Source organism: Hesperophylax consimilis, chromosome 3 (genome assembly GCF_061612785.1).
Source record: "Hesperophylax consimilis isolate HC1 chromosome 3, BYU_Hcon_1.0, whole genome shotgun sequence".
Lineage (NCBI taxonomy): Eukaryota > Metazoa > Arthropoda > Insecta > Trichoptera > Limnephilidae > Hesperophylax > Hesperophylax consimilis.
In genome coordinates, this window is record NC_142838.1 from 20,910,056 (window position 1) to 20,933,018 (window position 22,963).

Genomic DNA, 22,963 nt, shown 5'->3' on the forward strand with positions numbered 1-22,963 from the left:
TTTGGAGTCATCAGTAAATAAAAGAGAGGAGTTGTTCCATTTAGATGAAATAATGTTATTGAACATATTATTGACAGTACGAGCCGGGAGATTGAAATGGCTTATATATATATATATATTTTTTTTTTTTATTAACTCCAAAAAGGAGGCCCTGAAGAAAATAATTTCCCTCAGGGCCTATGTCATCTTTGGGGATGCTGTGTGGAGGGTCTTTTTGTGGAGAGGAAGGAGTGAACATGGGTCTTGAAGAGTCCCAAGTTGTAGGAGGGAGGAAACACAGAGGCCGGCAGTTCGTTCCACAGCCGAGCTGTTGAACTTAAGAACGAATCGTAGAAGCGACCCGTTCTCATGTGACAAACGTCAACCGTGTACAAATGTTGGGCGCGCGTTTGGCGTGTATCCCGATACGCACAGGAGCTGAAGGGATCAATGACGCTAGTTCCTCAGAGCATCTTCCATTGTAATACCGATAGAACAAGGACAGCATACCTACCTGACGCCTGTGCTCTAAAGATTGCAGTCCGTTTGTTAAGGTTGGGGAATCTATCAAACGGACCGCATACCAGAAGAACCTCCGGGTTTGGCAGAAACAATACTTGAACTTCGATATTTGAGAGCAAAGCCAATCTGTCGTCTTTATGGATGTCAAAAGCTACGAAGGCTTCCAAAATTGCACATGAGGAGGCGGTAAAAAAGGTGCTGCCATTTGCAACAACCTATCTTTGTGAACAAGGCTTTTCCACTCTAATGAACATAATAACGAAGAACAGAAATCGATTAAACGCCGAAGACTGTATTCAAATTGCTCTTACATCAAAAAGTCCCAATTTTGAAGTAATTGTATCAAACATGAAGCAACATCATTTCTCCAAAAACTGAAAGGGAAACCTGAAAATCTGAATTTTTGTTTGATCCAATTTGAGAATTTTATTTTGTTTGTCTATTACATGCTTACTATTTTCATGTAATTTTTTTTTTATTTTCCGTGTAAATTAATTCAACAAATTTTATTTAAATATACATCGATTGTCTTCTTTTCAAAATGGGGGGAAGGGGTAATATCGATTTACGCAAAAATATTTTGGGGTAATGGTTAAAAAAATTCCCCGACCGCTGCTTTAGCGCGATGCAAGTTTTGCCGTTCAGGTTTTGTATGAATTTTAACAAAAGTGACGCTCGTGACAGTTGCAGTCCAGCAATTTTGCTAGTTTTTTCATATATATGTAGTAGCGCTGTGATTGTATAGGTAGAAATAAGTCGGTAGCTTGCTGACTCATAGGGTCATGTTCAGATTGCGAGTAAAATAACACCGAGCGTTTTCTTCAAGCCAATGTAAGCCACTAAAAAAATCATTGATGACACGTCCTTTCACAGGCTGTCATTGCTCGAGAAAATGACTGCTGGTCCCAGGTGCTTCCGTCTGTATGCGGTGGCACAACTTACACGTAGTGGATGTTGATTTAGGGCCTCCGAGAATGGAAGAATGTTACAGATGATAGGTTTAATAACACTATTATTATTGACTTTTTGGTTCGGGTAACATAATTTAAATAATATTGAATGAATACCAAGCATCTTAATTTAAATCGAACGTAACGTGTGTTATGTTCCTTGTGTCAATCTCAATATGCCTTGCTAAACATCTCAATTACTAATACCTTTACCGAATTTATAAAGAATGAAAATTAAAACATTATTTTCCTCCGGTAGTTTTTAGTACTAGAAGTGTAGGTATCTATCAAATATGTATGTAGGTGTATGGACGAGTATGATATTACATGGGAAAATTCCCACATGCTTTTCTCATTCAACTCACCTTTAATAATAACTGTAAAAATGTAGCCTTTACTCACTATTCACTGTTAATTCATCACAGACAATCGAAGTAGGCTAGTGAGCAGTGATGCCAGTCCAAAGAACGCTCGGGAATTCTAAGTAACTCATTAAATATCTAACCAAATGATATTGAACCACCTTGAAAAGAGTTTTCCAAATGCATAACAAACGGACCCACGAGTTACAAATTACATTTAATTAAATATCTTAACTACTATTGTAAATTGTAATTTATTTAAATGTCTCCGTCTCGTTCTTCTATAGATTTGTATGTTGATTTTCACGGTATGGCGTGAGTCAGAAAAACGTTTCAATCTCCGTAATACGACCCTATTCGCCACATAACTGTATCAGCCGTGAACAAATAATAGTAACGCAGTTAATCGAATCGAAATTGTGATACAATGCTAAGATTTCCCGATACTGTCTTACATATTTCACGTAAAACTATGTGAGTTGTCAAAAATGTGGTCGTGAATGTGTCTAAATCCCTACTAAATATCGGAATCCAATAATTATTACGTTATAAAATAATTGTTTAAGTATACAGTGCGTTCGCCACGGCCTTGAAGAACATCCGACCGTTGCAAGACCAGCTTCTGGAGGGAGTTCCCAAGCGCGGAGAAAAGAAGCCCCATCATTTTATGTTTGCATATCTTAAACCATGAGAATGAATTCCACCTTTTCAGTTTGTGAAGGTCCGATACCAGCCTCTAAGCTGTGACCAGGTAGTACGCGGAGTAGTAATTCCACACCATTCCTTAATTGGCGAATCTTGATTGATGAGAATGCTTTTGCATTTTGACACGGTTTCAACCTTGGTTGGTACCTTTGTTATGAACGGCAGACTGACTGTAAGCTGTGTGATGTGGGTATGCGACTCGCGATGTCTCGTCAATTGTATTATAATATTCTATACGATGTTGTATGCTGTGTGGTGTAGGTATGCGACTCGCGGTGTCTCGTCATGGATTAGTTGGACAGTTTTTGGGTATGCCGTAGGCCTTGGAGGGGCGCGGGGAACTCGCAGTATTATAATATTCTACATGAACTTGTACTGCAGCCTGTTTTACTGAGTGACTCAGACAGATCACCTACTGCCCCATGCAGACGTTGCAGCCAGGGCCGGCTCAGCTTTTCTCAAAATCATCTTCACTGGGAAAATAATCGCGTTCCATGAATTTCTACCTCGCCTCTCTTTTTCCGCATTGCGAATTTTATATACCCCAAGTATTATTCAATAGAATATTGTGTTTTAAGCTTTTGAATGAATGAATCATGTTTCTGACAACATCTGACAATGATTCTGTCAAGAACAAGTCAAGAAGTGAAATAATTTAAAAATCGCTTGTTTATAAATATGTGCAGAGGTACTTAGTCGATAAGCCGGTGGGCAGAAAGATTCAAGTTCGATTATCACAGCGTGTACCGACCCACCACCAAGTTATGCTAATTGACAAGATCTGTATTAAAATCTTATAATTTCTACATATAAATTTAAAAACAAAACATAGTAATCGTCTTTTGTTTTTCGTAAATAGACTGGAGAATACTAAGGAAGGACTAGTTGTTTCGGAAAATTTAAACAATTCATCAAATTTCAACGTTCGTTTTCGGGTTCTGTGAAAGTCCTATTCACGTTCTGTTACTATATCATTATAGGCTAGTTGCTTGACAGTACTGAAATAATAACAGAACTTTGAAAAATCTTTCACGGAACTTGAAAATTAACTATGAAATTTGAATAATTGTTCAAATACTCCGAAACAACCCGTCCTAAGGACGGGTTATTTCGCAGTATTTGAACAATTCATCAAATTTCAAAGTTGATTTTCTAGTGGCTTTTTTACTTGCTGTTCGAGGTGTCACACTTCAACGATCGTTTTTCCATACATTCATGAAAAAGTGTGTGGTTAAATCTTTTGTTATTATTTACTTTCATTGATTCTTCTGTATTTGTTATAATGTTGTTGATAATTTATTAAAACCGGTTGCTTTTCTGGACATGTACGGATCGAGTTACATTCCAGTACATTCTCTAGTATCACTCCAATGCACCCGGAGACGGCGCTACGAGTCACCGAGTCTAGAAAACCAGTCTAAACTAGATATTTATATAATATGACCTAACTCCTACCTCATATACGATACGAAATAATGACTAAGCCTTGAAAAGATCCGAATACAAAATACCCTCCTTCCGACCATTGACATAAATACAAAGACCCGTTATATTCACACTAATCGTTCCATTTTCTAGATTCAAAGCGAATAACGAAACGCATAAACACATCTACCATTGCTATATTTATAGAATTAAGAGTAATCTATAACAGCACTTTGTTGAATCCTACAAATTATAGTAGCGTTTGTAATGTGGTTTTAGTGATTTGTCTTGAATGTACTATTGTTCTAGTTTATATTTTATTTTATGTAACTATTACGTTTTAGTAATATTGTTTCATTTTTAGTTTCATTATATTCTCATTACACTTGTAATCACAGTTTTATATTTAAGTATTCATAGATCTATTTTGTTCCTACTTTATAATGGATTACATCTACACACTGTTATCATCTCCTATATAATACAGATATTTTCCCATGTACACTTCATCATTATCACTTTTATGTAAAAGCCTCTTTATAAATAAATTAATAAGAAAATATCAGCCTATAACTATGTGTGAATAGATGAAATAGCTACATATACCAGCCTGCCTAGCACGGAAACGGAGATCCATTCAAAGAATATGCATGTACGGGTGAAACAGCTATATTATTATCATGAACGCCTGTCGTTTCTGCATGCGTGCATCTCGATACCCCGCGTGATTAAGCTGCCCACTGACGGGCGAGCATGTAGCAAAAAGCCTTGTGAATAATTGTATTTATTAAAATAATAAATGAATTTTGAGTATTTACGAATGGAAAGAAACTCCATAAAATTTGGTTTTAATTTCATTTTTTATTTTTGTCGGGTTTCTACCAACAAACTTATGTGCAATACTAAACGCAGTAAATCTTAAGTATGTCCACTGGACCTAGTTCAGTGAAACCACATGCGTTGTTTCAAGTCTAAGCTTCCGACACGAAAAAATCATCACGTATCAAATCTGATGTCAAAATGTTTCTGAAACAAGAATATCTGAAATGCATTAAGTCGCACCGTTAAATCAAGTATTCGAACAAACAAGAACAGAACATAATATGACGTACGCTTTTCCTTCCATGTTTTTAGTCACACACCATTAGGCCTTTGACAGACTACGCTAAGCACGCTATATTTTCGTGGCTTGGCGTATTACATCATATCGCTCGCCATACGTTCCCATTGGTAGTGAATGGTGAGCGATATGCTAAAATAGGCCAAGCCATGATGCGCATAGCGTAATCTGTCGCCTACCTTATTTGTGAATAATGCGTTGTGTAAATAAATTAACATTGAGCGGGAGTGCTATATTTATTTCTCTGTAAAAATGATATTTGCTGAAAAGTACTCTTCCTCGGAGATAATTGTGTATTCTTCCTTTATTTAAATAAGACCAAGTTTTTTCGCACTAATTCACCTGTGACAAAGTCATCAAATGGCCATTTTGTTTTTTGACCTCAAACGCCGATTCTAGGTGCGTTTCAGCTTTCCATCAAATTGTAATAGCTAATAAGCTTAAGAGGAACTGCCCTTACCATACAAAACTTTAATTTAGATTTGAGGCGAAAATACTAAACCAAAATGAAAAATATATTTTTAAAACGAAAGGTATAGCAAATGTCTAGTACGGATATGTAATACTTTATTTATTTGTGTTTTAAATTACAAAATATAGGCCATTAGAAAATCGATTTAATGATTTTTTTTAAATCTGGTCTTTTCTATACGAATATGATTTTAAAAAAAGAATTTCGATGGGCGAAAACTTGAATTCTAAAAGACGTACTTTACGTTGCCACACAAATTTGTCTTATATAAATTAAAATTTCCACTTAAAAAAGCCTTATTTTGATACGTACTATTTTTTCAATTTTATTTTTCTATATATTAGAACGGTAGGTAGGGGAAGATTATTTTTTTAATAATTATAATTAACTCACAAAAAATATCCAAATTGCTTCGAAATTCACGCGAAATTCTTTAATGCCCTATACATCAGAATTCAAAACACGAATAAATTTAATAGCTCTCATCAGTACTAGATATCGGCTGTATCTTTTGATTAAAAAAATAATTTTTCAGTTTAGTTGGGAATTTTTGCCTCAAATCCAAATTCTAGTTGTGTATGAAAATGGCCGCGCAGCCGTTCGCCTTAACATCATGATGTTGTCCTCTTCTGCTGATCACAACGAGGACCTTTCAACTGTTTCAAAAAACAAAATTACACTGAATGGCCATTTGATGACAACGTAATATTTGAATTGCTGAAAACAGCCGAGCCGAGCCGAGCAATAATCATTTATCTATTCAGTTCTAAATATTTTTTAGATATTGGGATCATGTGAAGATTATATATTCATTTGTACTGTAGGTATCATATAAAGAAGGGTTCCACGATAACTCAACACAGTGACAATTCAACACACTTTTAAAAAGTGATATAAAGACACTAGAAACGATGAAATTTTTTTAACCTAACCTAACCTACTTAACCCAGTTAATAAAGTTTTTGTTTTATCACTTTCCATGACTTTATATAATTTTTTAAAGATGTGATGATTTATCCGGTCACCATAAAGAAGAACACAAGAAATGCGATTAGATGTGAGCGTGTTTCGTGATTTAAAAGTCTAGTAGCTTGGGGGAAAGTCTGGAAGATTCTCCCTTCAATTTCAAAATCAAATGGAATGGCGACATCCGATGTCAGGCAGTGTAGAAGAGACAGAGTTCGCATTGTTGATTGGCTGATAACTTATCTAACTTATCTAACGTCGTGTCTTAAAAGAACGATGGCAAAATTCCAAGATTGGTTGTTGTGCAGAGATGCCCGTTAAAGCGAAAACTTACTTTAAAGTGAGCCGTTGCAAAGCCCCAGAGAAATGGAAGCAAACAAGATAACTACAACAGTTAAGTAGTTAGTTACTTTTTGGCAATCTTATTAAACAGTTGAAGAAATAAATGGATCTTTTTAATATATCATAGCGTATGAGTGAAATTACTATACAAACAAAAAATATTTTCTTTACTATAAAACAATAACGTAGTAAAAAAAAGTCATTTACCTGGAAACTTCTGACGGAGAAAATTTGCCTAATTTGATTACACCAAAGCCCAGCGTTCGAGAGTTTTTCTTGGTTCACCACATAGACCTCCTGTTTTATAGTTGGTTGACGTAATTAGGCCTAGTTGTTTCATCCAAGGTTTTGCCAAAACTCGATGTTTTACTACCCGTCGTCTGTCACTCAAAATTACCATTATTTTTAAATACATCTATTTAAATTTCACTTTTGATTTCGAGAATAAATGAAGGCAAATCTTGAAAGCCGAAATTAACCCACTTCCCGACATCCGATCGAGCTGAAACTCGGCATAGGTATAGACTGGTACGTTAATGCATCGACACGCGGGCATATTCGCATTTCTATGAAATTAACCCACTTCCCGACATCCAATCGAGCTTAAACTCGGCATATAGACTGGTACGTTAATGCATCGACACGCGGGCATATTCGCATTTCTATGAAATTAACCCACTTCCCGACATCCGATCGAGCTTAAACTCGGCATATAGACTGGTACGTTAATGCATCGACACGCGGGCATATTCGCATTTCTATGAAATTAACCCACTTCCCGACATCCGATCGAGCTGTAACTCGGCATATAGACTGGTACGTTAATGCATCGACACGCGGGCATATTCGCATTTCTATGAAATTAACCCACTTCCCGACATCCAATCGAGCTTAAACTCGGCATATAGACTGGTACGTTAATGCATCGACACGCGGGCATATTCGCATTTCTATGAAATTAACCCACTTCCCGACATCCGATCGAGCTGTAACTCGGCATATAGACTGGTACGTTAATGCATCGACACGCGGGCATATTCGCATTTCTATGAAATTAACCCACTTCCCGACATCCAATCGAGCTTAAACTCGGCATATAGACTGGTACGTTAATGCATCGACACGCGGGCATATTCGCATTTCTATGAAATTAACCCACTTCCCGACATCCGATCGAGCTGTAACTCGGCATATAGACTGGTACGTTAATGCATCGACACGCGGGCATATTCGCATTTCTATGAAATTAACCCACTTCCCGACATCCGATCGAGCTGTAACTCGGCATATAGACTGGTACGTTAATGCATCGACACGCGGGCATATTCGCATTTCTATGAAATTAACCCACTTCCCGACATCCGATCGAGCTGAAACTCGGCATATAGACTGGTACGTTAATGCATCGACACGCGGGCATATTCGCATTTCTATGAAATTGGATGACATTACAGCTGTTATTATACAAATAAATGTCGGTCGTACCCGATCGGCATTTGGCGAGGTTGTTAGCGCGGTTGACTCCAGTCGCTGGGAAGGAAGGTACAATCCTCAGTCAAACCAATTTTTTAAAGACATACTTAGAAGGTTGGGGCGATGGTTTGAATGAACGAAGAAAGGAGTGTAAAGATACAATGTGAGGTAGAAGAAGTCGGGGACGCGCGAGAAAGGCATGGCACCACAGACATAGGAATTAATAGACGAGAAGATAATGGCGAGGGGTAAAATCAACTGTTGAAGAACGAAGGGGGTTAAGCTGACTGTGATTCGTCAATAAATCAATCTGACAGTAAATAGGCATCTCGCATTATAATATCACCATTTAGTTCTTAAAAGTAAAATCTGCTTTTGAATGAATAGACATTTTTACATGGGAGCGCAAATTACTCGCCACGTTATGAACTAATTTGCGAAGTCCAAATTCGGCAAAGTAAATTTCTTCTGTTTGCAGAGTCGTAGTTAGTTTCAGAGTATTTAGTTAAGACACTTTTACAAATGTTTCATAATTTACTTACCCCAGTAAACAACGATGAGCACACTTGAGAATCGCTACATTGTGATGTGATAGTATATGTTTCTAAAACTGATCCATATAATACGGTGTGAATAAGCTTAAAATAAAGTAAAATAATGCTTACTTATGGAATGTAATACGACAATTGGGTTTATTCTCTTTTTCACATCTATTTTTACAAGTTTTCATATCACAAGTCAACATTTTGCCGTGTTATTTCGTAAAATGAACCGATGATGCCTCGACCATAGTTCGCACAAGAATGATGACGTCACGTTTTCAAATTTCACTTGAGGCCATACGCGAGCCCAGCCGGCTCCAATGGAACCGGTATGGGGAGTGGGGATAATACGCTTTTAATCACTTAGGGCAGGTCTACTAATATTCATATGTCTATGCATGGCACGATCAAATGAATCAGATACTTCAGTCTGCCATGTCAAAAGATAGAATAATAGAAAAGTATGCATGCGACGGTGTATGAATGTGACAGGGGCCAGGAATGTGTGCCAAGACCGAGTTGTTTGGCGGTTCGTCCTCACTGCCTACCCCTGCGGAGAAACGACGTGTTGATTAATTAGTTAGCTAAAAACTTTGTTTTTTACGGGTTGATTTTCTATTTACGTTGTGCATACATTTTGACAGTAAAATAACCACAAATTAATGACCAAAAAAAATGAGAATTAGAGGAACGGAATTGAGTTCAATACAGAATCATATTTCCTGTAAGATTTTTTTTTAAACGAAAATTTCCCAAAATATTAAATTTCTAAACTTCACATAATATCAAAACATGCTTTATAAAAATTTTCCGAGCTTAAATTTCAGATATTTTTTTCAACTTTTGGAAAATTTTGAAAACTTCCATCATAACTTCTAGTACAGTGACACGGAGAGCACACTCAAATTTACGCTTAACACAATTTAATATTTTACAGTATTTTTAAACAGTGAAACTAACAATTTAACGAGTCATTGAGAGACTGCAAGTTTAAGGAAGTCGGAGAGCAATCCTGCTGGTTCCTAAATTCATAACTGAGTGAGCATTGTCAATATAATTAAAAGTCAAAACATTAAAATAAAATTTAAGTTAATAAAATGGATTCACAAGGATTCATCAATCTGGCGAGAAACGCGGTTGAGGCTCTCACTGAATTAATAATTGACCCAACAAGCAAATTAAACAAAGATCAAATTGCAAAAATGGTACCAAAAACAAATGCTATTCTCGGAACCATTGCTCAAATGGCTGCCAAAATGGCAGCACTCGAGGGTGAGCTGTCAGCTTTTAAAGCATTATCCAATAAACCTAACTCAGTAGTATCTACTTGTGAAGCAGCCGACGAACTCGAAGAAAGAAAAAAAAGAGCAAATAATCTAATAATCATAAATATTCCTGAAAGCTCTAAGATCAACCAAATAGAAAAAATACAAGATGACAAAATACAAATTACAAATATCTTGAATAAGATTGATAGTAACATTGAAATTAACTCTATCAACACTTAACGCCTTGGAGCAGTGAGGCCGGATAAACCTAGGCCCGTTAAGGTTATTCTAAAGAACTCCACTGAAGCAATAAATATCCTCAGGAGAAAGAACTTTTATCTGACCAACTCCACTGTTAAAATCTTTTCCGACCAAACACCGAACCAACGAAAATTCCTGTCGGACCTCCGCCAAGAATTGGAAACTCGGATAAAGGGAGGAGAAGTTGGGTTAACAATAAAATATATGAATAACAAGCCCACAATAATAAGGTCAACTTCAAAAAACTCAAACACATCATCGGATACGGCCAAAATATCCGAGGCTGCCGTACCAAACTCATAGAGCTACAAACTACTCTTCCACTACTCCAACACATTGAAGTTTTTCTTCTTACCGAAACTTGGCTTGATCCTGATATTCACACCGAGGAACTTGGATTTTCATCTTACAACACCTACCGCCTTGACAGAAATCCAGCCACTAGTACTAAAACCAGAGGAGGAGGAGTTCTTATATCCGTTACAAAATTACTGCCATCCACTCGATTAATTTGTAAACATCTGGACGTGGAACAGGTATTCGTTTTACTAAAAACTAAATCAGGCAAAATTCTACTGGGATGTGTCTACATTCCTCCTGGATCCAATATCACAGTCTACAGAAACCACATAGATGACCTCGAAACCTTTAAAAATAAATACCCTGATGCCAGAACAATTTTATTTGGTGACTATAATACCCCTTGCATTGATTGGATGAATAAGGACTCTTATAATAACTTAAGCCTACCAGAAAATGCCCGCGAAATAATTGATATGACGAACTTACTCTCTCTACATCAAGTCAATCAAGTCTACAATACCAATAATCGGCTGCTGGATTTAGTATTCTGCAGTGATACCTCAGTCCATATTGCTAAATCAGTTGACGAGCTTCTCCCCCTAGACTGCCACCACCCTGCCCTAAGCTTAACCATCACTACTAATAACTCACCAGATGACACAACTGTTCTTCCTAATCTAACTTATAATTTCTCCAAAGCTGACTACTCTAACATGAATCAATATCTTGCAAATGAAGACTGGTCATTTCTTCACCATAATAATACTATTAACTATAATCTTGAATTATTTTACAAAATTATTAATAAGGCCATTGAAAGCTTTGTACCACTTTCACACTTCAAGGAAGCGAAGTTCCCAAAATGGTTCAGTGGCGAGCTAATTAACCTAGTTATCTGTAAAAAAATTGCACACAAAAACTTTAAAGAATCGAACTCTCTTATCGACTACAAGATATTTCACAACTATAGAACTCAATGTAAAAAACTATCAAGAAATTCATATTTCAATTATATAAATGGAATCGAAAACTCTATACCTTCTAATATACAAAACTTTTTCACTCACGTTAACTCTCTTAGAAAAAACAAACAAGGTTTACCCCTTTCAATGCACTTCAAAGAAAAGAGTAGTACTGACATGAATGTAAAAGTTAAATATTTTGCTGATTATTTTAAAAGCGTCTATGACGAAGATATCCCAGACAATTATATACCACCTTCGTCGCTTAACGAGAGCATACATATCCCTGCCATACACATCAACTTAAACGACGTTATAAGTAAAATCAAATCCTTAGACAAAAACAAAAAGGCTGGACCTGATAATGTACATCCCAATATCCTGATAAATTGCATTACTTCACTGGCTGAGCCGATTTTTCTATTGTTTAATCAATCCCTTGACACAGGGTGCTTCCCTGATATTTGGAAACGTTGTTATCTAACTCCTATATTTAAAAAGGGTAATAAAAGTGATGTTACTAACTATAGACCAATATGTAAGCTATCTGTAATTCCTAAACTTTTTGAAAAACTATTACTTGATAAAATTTCACCATGTATTAACCATCTCATTGTTCCGAATCAACACGGATTTTTGTCAGGTAGATCAACTCTGACAAATCTCTCGTTATATGAAAACTATATATCAAACGCATTAGCTAACAGAACTCAAGTCGATTCCATATATGTATACGGACTTTATCAAGGCCTTTGACAAAGTATGCCATAAAATTCTCCTGATCAAACTACGTAAGCTCGGTATTGACGGAAAACTTATAGAATGGTTTGCTAGCTATCTAACTAATAGAGTTTTACTTGTAAAAATCAATTTGTTCATTTCCAATCAATTTATAGCTACCAGTGGTGTACCACAGGGGTCTCATTTAGGCCCAATATTATTTTTACTGTTCATAAATGATATTGTAAATATATTTGATGAAGATATTAATACGTTACTTTTCGCAGATGATTTAAAAATATTTAAAATAATCAAAAGCGCTGAAGATTGTATCTGTCTACAAAATAATTTGAACAGGTTAATTAATTGGTGTTCTCTTAACAAACTTCATCTGAACATAAATAAGTGTTATTCAATTAAATTTTACAGAATAAATCAACCAATTATTCATTCATATAAACTCAATAACTCAATCCTTACCTCTGTCGAAGAAATTAATGACCTGGGGATAACTTTCGACTCTAAATTAAACTTTATATCGCATATAAATAATATTAATAATAAAGGAATGAAAATGCTAGGCTTCATTCTTCGAAATTCCAGAGGTTTCAAGAATATTTCAACATTAAAAATTTTGTATACATCCCTGGTTCGTAGTCAAGTCGAATATAACTCCTCGATCTGGTCCCCCCACTACAAATTACATTCAGATTCAATCGAAAAAATTCAACATAAATTCCTAAGACACATTAATTTTAAACTCGGTATTCCCATTGAAAATATAAATTATAATTACTTGATGAAAAATCTAAATTTATTAAAACTCTCAGATCGAAGAATTATATCCGACTTAATATTTATGTTCAAAATTGTAAATGGTAGTATAGACAGTCCAGATTTAATTAACCTCATTGAATTTCATATACCCACGAGAGCTACTCGATCTAAAATTTTGTTTAAATGCAACAATATCAGGACTGAGTATTCCAAACACTCGCTTGTACCTAGGTTGCATGAAGTTAGTAATAGATACGCAGATGTGGCAGATCTATTTAACTGCACGCAAGGTAGGTACAAGAGGGCTATGCTATCAAATCTTTTCAATCAATATTAATTTAATCTAATTCTACCTTATTTGCACTATAGAAACTTATGTACTTGTATCTCTTGTTTACTTACTTACTTACTCTCTAATGTCATTTTACAACCAAATGCCACATATATTTGTAATTCTTTTTTAAAAATATTTTTACGATTTTAACTGTGACATGTTATCATTGTTTATGGTATATTTATACCGTTGATATTAAATAAATAAATAAATATCAAAATGATAAATGATTATTTTCCCATATTTTTCCTTTTTTCCTAGAAGAAATTTTTACATGATCAAAAATTTCCATTTCCAAATGAATCAAAAAGATGAATGTCTAACCAAACATTACGGCATTCACATATGATTTTTAGTTGGATATTAAAATTAATAGGTACCTACCCTTGTGATAAGTAAAATTTTGCACACATTCTAAAAAATTCTGTTGTACATACAAAGGGGCATAACTCTACTATCAGGGAACCTTACAAAATTATTTCATTAAAAAAGCCGCAATATTTTTAGTTGATGGGTTTTCATTTTGATTTCACCCGTACAATGTTTATTTAGTATTGTTGAAAGAGATATTGTTTGTTGCAGGACGAGTCCACTCGGCGCTGGTGTCCGGGGTGAACCTAGAGGCGCGCAGCGTGACGGTGGAGTGGTTCGAGCGCGGGGAGACCAAGGGCAAGGAGGTGGAGCTGGACCTCATCCTGCAACTGAATCCCGAGTTGGTGCGTCATCCGCTGCCACATGCCGCGAACCCGCCCCAGCTCGCCTCGCCCCCCGACCAGCCGCACCATCAACCGCATCAGCCGCAGCACATGCCCAACCCGCTCTCCAGGGTAAGTCAGACACCCAGCCAGTCACAACCAGTCCTAACCAGTCCCAACCCCAGGTTACAATGCAGCTATGTGTGTGATTGGAGAATTTTCTCTTATCAATAAGTTATATAATCACGAGCCACCCTAAAGTGGAATCTAGATGTTAGATTGACCAATTAAAAATAATCAAAGAGTATTACAAGATTGACCATGCTCCAAGTTAAAAGAGCATAAATGGCAAATCCATTTTCAGAAAAACTAAAAAAAATGACAAAGCTTCGTGTGAATGTTTGAACTCTTCCGAAAAGTAACAATTTGTCACTTATTTGGAACGTTGTCTTGGATTAGCCGAAAAACAATATTATAAACAAACTAGGTTCAAATGCAAGCAAATAAGTTGGCCTCTCAGAAGCTGGGCGTACTGTACAGGGCCCGCAGATACTTTAATAGTACACAACTGCTGACCCTGTACAAATCTCAAGTGCGCCCTACTGTCGAATTTGGCAGCCATCTCTGGTCCGGAGCCCCTAAATACCTGAAAAAACCCTTGATTCTGTGCAGAAACGGGCGGTCCGTTTGATAGATTCCCCAATCTTAACAAACGGACTGCAATCTTTAGAGCACAGGCGTCAGGTAGGTATGCTGTCCTTGTTCTATCGGTATTACAATGGAAGATGCTCTGAGGAACTAGCGTCATTGATCCCTTCGGCACCGGTGCGTAGTCGGGATACACGCCAAACGCGCGCCCAACATTTGTACACGGTTGACATTTGTCACATGAGAACGGGTCGCTTCTACGATTCGTTCTTGTTCAACAGCTCGGCTGTTGAACGAACTGCCGGCCTCTGTGTTTCCTCCCTCCTACAACATGGGACTCTTCAAGACCCATGTTCACTCCTTCCTCTCCACAAAAAGACCCTCCACACAGCATCCCCAAAGATGACATAGGCCCTGAGGGAAATTATTTTTTTCAGGGCCTCCTGTGTGGAGTTAATATAAAAAATAAAATAAATAAATAAAGTTTTTTTTATAATAAGAACGTTTTGAAAGATGTCTAATTTGATTGGATTATTTATGGATTTTGTACTTTGTGGGCTATTTTGTAAGTGCCATAATATAAAGTTAGGTCCTTTTCGGAAGAGAGTTTTGTTTGCTTTGGTATTGTTCGAGCGATGGAGATTTCCGGGTGTTAATACGGAAACATAATGAACTGCTTACTGCGATTTAAAGCCAATGACTACACTTAGATTTCATTTGTCCCACATTATTACTTTTTTTTAAATCCAAAAAAATCGTTAAATTTATACCTCCACTTAAATCACCTACCTAAATCCCTAGTAGGGGTGTTTTATGTAAATCCTGTAACATCATCCTGGCCCAGGGCCATTTTACCGTAGACTGTCTTAATATTTTGTCCGGTAATGCCTTCATATAATATTGATTATTAGGTTTTCATGTCAACTTCACCAGATATCTATCCGATAGCGTCGAGTCCGGTGACATGGCATAATAACCGTGAAAGTGGCTACATATTCATCGCACTACGCGTGCTATAAGTTTTCGCTGGCCACCATGTGTAAATGTAGAATAAATAATATGATAGGTTTAATAGATATATTCAACTACAGGAAGACCCCCATTAAAACTTTTGCATTGTCTCGATCTTAATATAAGGATTCAAACTGGAAACAAATAATACTATAAGTGATGGTAGGCATAAACATATTGTGTTGCGCTGGTGTCATTTTGTTTCACATTCAGATGCCCTGCCCTTGATCTAGGCGTTCTTAAAAAAATAGTCAATTAACATCTTTGCTTATCTTATATATTATTTTTAATTTGTGACCCACGTAAAGGGAGAAAATACGTAAGAATCCATTCAATTCTGTAATCTGTCCGTTAACCCATAATCCGCCCAGTACAAGTTTAATACTTAATATTACAGTAATCTGTCCGTTAACCCAGATGCCGCCCAGTATAAGTTTAATATTTCAGTAATCCGTCCGTTAACCCAGTATAAGTTTAATATTACAGTAATCTGTCCGTTAACCCATATGTCGCCCAGTAAGTTTAATACATTTGATCTGGCCTTCATAATATCAATGCGCTATTTTCAAAAAAATTGGATCCATTTATGATTTTCGACCGTTGGTCTTTTTAATATCTTTTAATTCCCAGTAGCCCCTTGCCGACCATCGAGCACTGATGCACAGGGGCCATTTAATCTAACGCGACGTTCTTTGCAGTTATGTCCAACCATTTATATCGTGCTAAGGTCGCCAGTCACCATATGGCTGCTCGTGTATAGAAGCAAGACCTCTCAGCGTGTAAACAAATCCCAAAATAATATGTTAATTTTCATCGATCGTAGTTGCGATTCGATTGCATGTGCCTCCATGGATGAAAATGATACACATGCGACAAAAAGCACCGTTGACGACAGCGAAATTATCTGCTAATATGTAAACAATTGACAACGCCGTTTTCATAGAATACGTTTTCCGATCTTCAACAGTTTCGGAGTAGCTCAACGTCACCGAAATTTTTAATGAACCCAATTTAAAGAGTAATTTTCTATTTTTATATATCACTCACCGAGAGCTACTACAGGGCTCTCGTGAATTCTGTTCCCGTTAATCAGCCCATAGCAAAATAGAGAATACAGATGTATCGAATGTATTGTGTTATCTTTTAATAGGCGATGCCGTGAAATGAGTACTTTTCTTGAACTTCGCCGAACAATTGAGGTGATCAATTATTGTTTATTTTTTCGGAAAATTTCCCCGCGTTATTGTGAACCGCGTCAATATAATTTCTCGTACCAAAAGCGGTTGGCGCGTATTATCCATCCGTCGATGTGATTAATTGTTAGTATGGGTAGTTGGTAGTCAAGTAGATAAAGGAAAAGGTTTCACCGAGGCATACGAAATGCGTTACTAACATTCACGAGTCAGGGGTGATAGCATCACACGTTACGGCGAGTTAGCTATGGGCTCTCCGCAATAACACAACACTATAGTGCCAAACTTCTTACGGGGTTTCATTTTCCAGCAGAATAAAATGAAACCTTCAAATGTTTCCTTTCGAATATAAATTCAAGGTAAATTTATTCAATTATTTAATTTCATTCTATGGCACAGTTCAGAAATCCTCCCTTCTTTATATTTTGGTGTTAAAATAGATGCGTTTTTCATCCGGCATGGTTATGCATGCATTTTGTATCTTTGAACAATTGTTTTTCAAAAATTATTATGCAATTCCACATTATTATGGAAATGTAAGAATTATGTATGTTTTCTTAATTTTATAATCAATTCGAGTATAACACCTAATCACGTCATCAATGCGTCACCGAAGAATGATGACATAAGATTATTTTAAGTAATAAATGTGTGGGATTCAAAGGCGTTTATTATCAAATGGTATTTCTCTCGATGTTGTAGATAAGTACCTCTATGTTAATGCAATTCAAATGTATGTGTGTTTTGATAATCATAATCACGATTTAGAACTACAGAAATACCTACATCTTTGTTTACTTTCTGCTTGCATTTTAATAATGATTGCTGAAGCACGATTTTCAGGTTTTACGATCGGTAATTTTAAAATCGAATTAGGTTAATGAACTTGCAGTCGGTGTTGTTGTTTGTATGGAAAGTTCGGTTTGTGGTTTATTTTCCTGGAAAGCTTCTATACAACGCTACGCGGCGCACCGGGCCCTACCCGCGTGATGCCACGCCGAACGGGAAACAGTGACCATAAGTTTAGGAAAATCCCAGAAAATAAAATAATTGTTTTTATTGACATGATCATTTAAAATATCAAAACTATTTATTAATATTTAAAACACGTAATTTTGATAGGAATCTTTTCTCGTATAAATTATTATTAAATGACAAATTTTCTTATATCAGATAACAGTGGCATGTGCCACACGCCAGATGATAATAAGTCATTGTTCGGTACTTTTTCTTTGTTGATCTATCTTAATCTCATTTCCTAATCTAATCAATATTTGAATACATCCCAATACTATAAAGTTTATAGCCGTCGTTTTAAACATCAATTCAAAATTCAATGTTTATTTTTAATTGAATACTGTTCCTATACTGTCCCAATAAGGTTCTTCCAACAGTCTTGTCTTGCATTGCCTTTTAAAATTAATATTAGCCAGGAAAAATACTTGAAACGTCAAGTCCCGAGTCCCGACTGCCGCTTTGACATCCCACCAGGAGGTCGGAGCAAAAGTATTCCGTGCCGGCGCCGATAGGTACGGGTACGGGTTCGGGTACGGTATGGGCCGTATGGGGTACGGCAGCCGCTAGCTAGCTAAGTTAACCGACGACCGGCGCTTATCGATCTCCGCGGTGTGGACTACCCCTAAGGCCGGCTCGCCAAGAGACAGGTCACAGACAGACTAAATACTATAACACGGGCCCCGGGCGCCAATTCCCCGAATGGGGCCATTTTTCATCTCCCTGTGTTTTGTTCGTGCTTTCTGACAGAAAATATGACTCATATTGGTTGGCAAGCAAGCTTTGTTATTTTCATTCCATTTTCCAAAAGCTTTTGTTTTAATATCGTTTTAACAATTTCCTCTAGCGTTTTGAATCGCTAATCTTATGCACACTTGTGATGTCACCGATGTACTCAAAATTAAACACTTGTTGTTATGCTAATAAAAATAAATTTACAGAAATCAGGCTTTGTTACTTTGTTGATATTGATTAATTATTTTCTTCGGTTTTTTGAACCCTCAATCTTTTCTGCTTATGATGTCACCGGTCCATTCAATCAAACGCTTTTAATGAAGCAAATAATACGAATTTAATTGAAACAGCCTTATTACTTTCATTGTCTCAAAAACTTTTGCTTTAATAAAGATTAAAAAAAATTCTTATGCTTGTTGAATCCCCGATCTTTTTTACTTACGATCTGATCGGTGCATTACAATTTAACCTTTTCAATGGGGCAGGAGATTCCAATTTACGTTGACCAGGCTTTGTTACTAGTAGGTAATCTTTGCTACAATTTTTCTCTATTGCTTATAATGTCACCGATGCGTTCTAATCAACACTTTAATAATGATGCAAATGATTTAAATTTAAGGGAAAGCAGATTTTGTTACTTTCATTGGTAATCCCAAAAGCTTCGTTTGGTTTTTAATCCCTTATCGTTTATGCTTTATGTAGCCAGTTTAAATTATCTAACCATATTTAATAAAGCAAATAAATTCGGATGATATGGATTTCTTACTTCGCAGCTTGTGGTTGTGTTTGAACTACCACAAAATATAATTTTCTGCCGACAAAACTTCATCCATGTGCGCGCAATATGTATATTAGATTATTATTCATGATCATTTTCATCGACACGGTAACATCATCCTTTTATAAATACCACAATCACAAAAATATGTTTTCTTTCCAGCTCGTAGATGTTACTTTAATCCAGCACCGATATTGTGTGTTTATTCGCTTTAGGATTGCAAATATTGTATCCACAAAATTCGTTGGCACTGTATCCCATTCAAATATGACATCTAATCAATTTAGTGATGTATCGGTTCTTATTAGCTCCACGTCTACCACTGTAGGTGTGGCAATATTATAAAATTAAGCGCAGAATGTATTGCTCTACGTCATGAACAACTGCTGGCAATACACTGTTTTGTTAATGACTGTGGATAACGCAATGTAGACTGTGCAGCTAATTAGCATCGGTTTATTGACATTTCAACATGGTAGACGTGAAATTAATAGGTATATACCAAATTATTTAAAATAGTTGTATGCAGCTTTTGTAAGTTAGTGTAAGTACCCACAGTCGATGAAATAATCAACACTAACAAAAACTATCCCGCACATAATTATTTTTTTAGGTGATAAAAATTGTTTGACCACAAAACATACGGTACAGTTAGTCAAAGTCGGCAATTATATTCAAGCCATAAGCTAATTGTTACTAGTAATTGCTGGGACGAGGTTTTTATTAATTGCTGTGTGCGTATAAAACTAACGACTATTCGTTCACATTATATTCCCAAATAGGTCATATAATTTGTTAAGTAAGCTACTGTGAGAATATTTGTTTATGTAAGTGCTATTTATTTTGTGAAAAATTTGTTGTGTCCACTGATACCACATGATGCTGCCAAAAATATGTATCGAACAACTGCTTCTAATGATTATTTGTTGATGTGTTATAATGCTCCATATCCCTCCCAAACACGTATCGATGACATGTTATTGTCAATGATACCCCATGCTCCCCAGTGAATGGTTGATGATGATGTGTTGTGACCGATTATACACCATGATCCCAAATATGTATCGATCAACTGTATGGTATTGTCCTGGGCTGCCATCAGGAGGGCTCCGGCTCCTCGGAGGACGAGGGAGGGTTCCTGGCGGCCGGCGGCGCCGAGGGGGTACCCGGGGGCACCCTGCCCACTGCCAACGGCCGTCACCAGCGCACGGTCAGACACGCCACCTTACCCGAGCACCCGTATTCTCCCCGACACATTCACCACGGTTACATGACAAAACAGAACATAAATTAAAAGTTAAGATAAAGTGAAGAAAAAACACCTAACCTATTATTTTATCACGTTCTGTTTTGTCACTGTTCTATTTTATCCGATACATTCACCACTCCACACCACCCACTTTTCTGACTTATCATACACTACACTACACTTCTACACTTCTTCGGTGTCCAGACGGTATGTCTACTAACTAGATAAATTGAGTTTTGAGTTGTGTAGTTAGCAACAATACAACAGTTGGGAAAGAAAGTTTCTGCTTTTAAAACCCAATAAACACTAAAACACTAGCCGATATTGATTGGAATCTTGTACACAGGCACCTGGCGTGCCGCTACTTTTCTTTCTCAATTTTCCAAAGCAAAATGTTATCTGGTGGTATTTTTACAGCCATAACGGTTTTTTTTAATATTTCGTATTCTAAACCTGCAATTTCTTTTTTACTATTTACAACGTAAAAGTAAAATAAACAACTTTTTTCTGGAATATCGAAATTTAGTACAAAGTTTACTTTTTGCTAAAATAAAGTGATGTAGATGGAATTTATGTAAATATGATTGTGCTTGGGTCTATTATTGAGGAAAAGGCATTACGTGTAATGTGTTTGAAATAACTGCTTCTGGGCCACTTCTTCTAGCTCGGGAATATTTATGACACTTTTTATTCGGATGAGAGGAAATATAATGCCGTTTGCTTACTAAGACCACCGCTTTGGAGAAACAAATTTATTGTGATTTAGTTGAGCCAGATTATTTTATCTCCAAACTCCCACGTGTTTAGGCTTTTTGTAACCACTGAAGGTAGCCGAATACAGTTTCTAAAGAATCTGAAATGACGACCATTCTCGTCCTTAATTACCATACGAAAAACAAAATTAATAACTTTGTACCGAAAACTGAGTGGGCTTTGTAAAAGCTATAATTTATTTGAATCAGAACTCGGAAGTTAGCAAGCTGGCAATAATACAAGTATTCATTGTAATTTGTCTGGAAATACCTAAGTACTCAATAATTAATCTCTACTCTATATGGCAATGTAATATTTTTTATACTTCCGTAAATGGTTTTCTATTTTTAAGAAGTTTGGTTGGCTCGGTTTGTATCCATGGTTAGATTAAAGATTACAATATAAAATTGAACACTAAATACTCTGAATAGTGATAACCATGGTCAATAGAATACGATGTTCAAAAACTCTTTTCTGATACTCGCAATTCCTACATTAATAAATTTACATAAAAGCGATGAGAGGAGGTACCCACATACATACAATACACAACGCTATGTACAGTTGGTAAATGCATGTTGAAAGTAAAAGTCGCAATGTTGGAATAAACTATGAAATGCACCGTATGTAGTACGTTTCTGTAAAGAGCCTGCTCAAAACATTAAAATATCACAATGTTGTCATTGATATACGTGGGCGACGAGAGTCATTATTTATCCCCTCTCAGCTTCAATTGATTGCATGCACGCGATCTTGAATGTCCCATTTAGTGCATATCCGGATATGTGATATCTATCTATTATGGGTACGGGGAGGTTAGAAACATTTAAGATAGAGACAGCCTCATTTCACTCGATAAAGCTACGGATAACGTCTATCTTATATTTTATGGCCCATCTCCTAGCGTTGATCATAATAGAGGAGGGTCATCCAGAAAGTAAGCCTCTGCATTAATGGTAGCCCCTTTAGGTATAAAATGCACCAAAAGGATTGTCTTTTAAATTCTGGGGTGTAGTGACACACCCACGTCTCATCCCCGTCACGATAGAGTCCAGAAAAACTTCCTCCCTCCTGTGCAATACGATCCAAAACGATGCAAACGATCTGGCACGGATGGGAGGTGGCGGGAGTGCGCGACGAACTATCCATCGGAAGAATTTACTGAGACTGAAAAAAATTGCCGACAAACACGCGGGACAAAACAAACTGACCGTTAACTGATCCCTCCTAGATGCCAGGTGTTCCAACTTCGAAACAAAAAAATCCCCCGGCCTCAAGAGCCCTTTTTTTTTTTTTAAAGAAAGACAAACATTCCCTGGTTACGAATAACCTGACAACATTTGAAAATCTCCTACTACCACCACAGTAAGCTGAAAATGTTGCTTGTGTTGTGATGGAGGACTT

At 36.6% G+C, this 22,963-nt stretch overlaps 1 protein-coding gene across 4 annotated transcripts in view; it reads left to right on the plus strand.

Moving 5' to 3' along the window:
* Positions 1–22,963, plus strand: part of Klp10A (kinesin-like protein 10A) — a 72,240-nt gene that overhangs the window by 14,587 nt on the left and 34,690 nt on the right. For 2 of the 4 annotated variants that reach the window (XM_089649205.1, XM_089649213.1), the window contains exons 2-3: positions 14,066–14,310; positions 20,660–20,767. In XM_089649205.1, the coding sequence (XP_089505331.1) occupies positions 14,066–14,310; positions 20,660–20,767 (353 nt within the window). The remainder of the gene's footprint in view (positions 1–14,065; positions 14,311–20,659; positions 20,768–22,963) is intronic. The other 2 variants (XM_089649223.1, XM_089649251.1) reach the window with 1 other exon arrangement.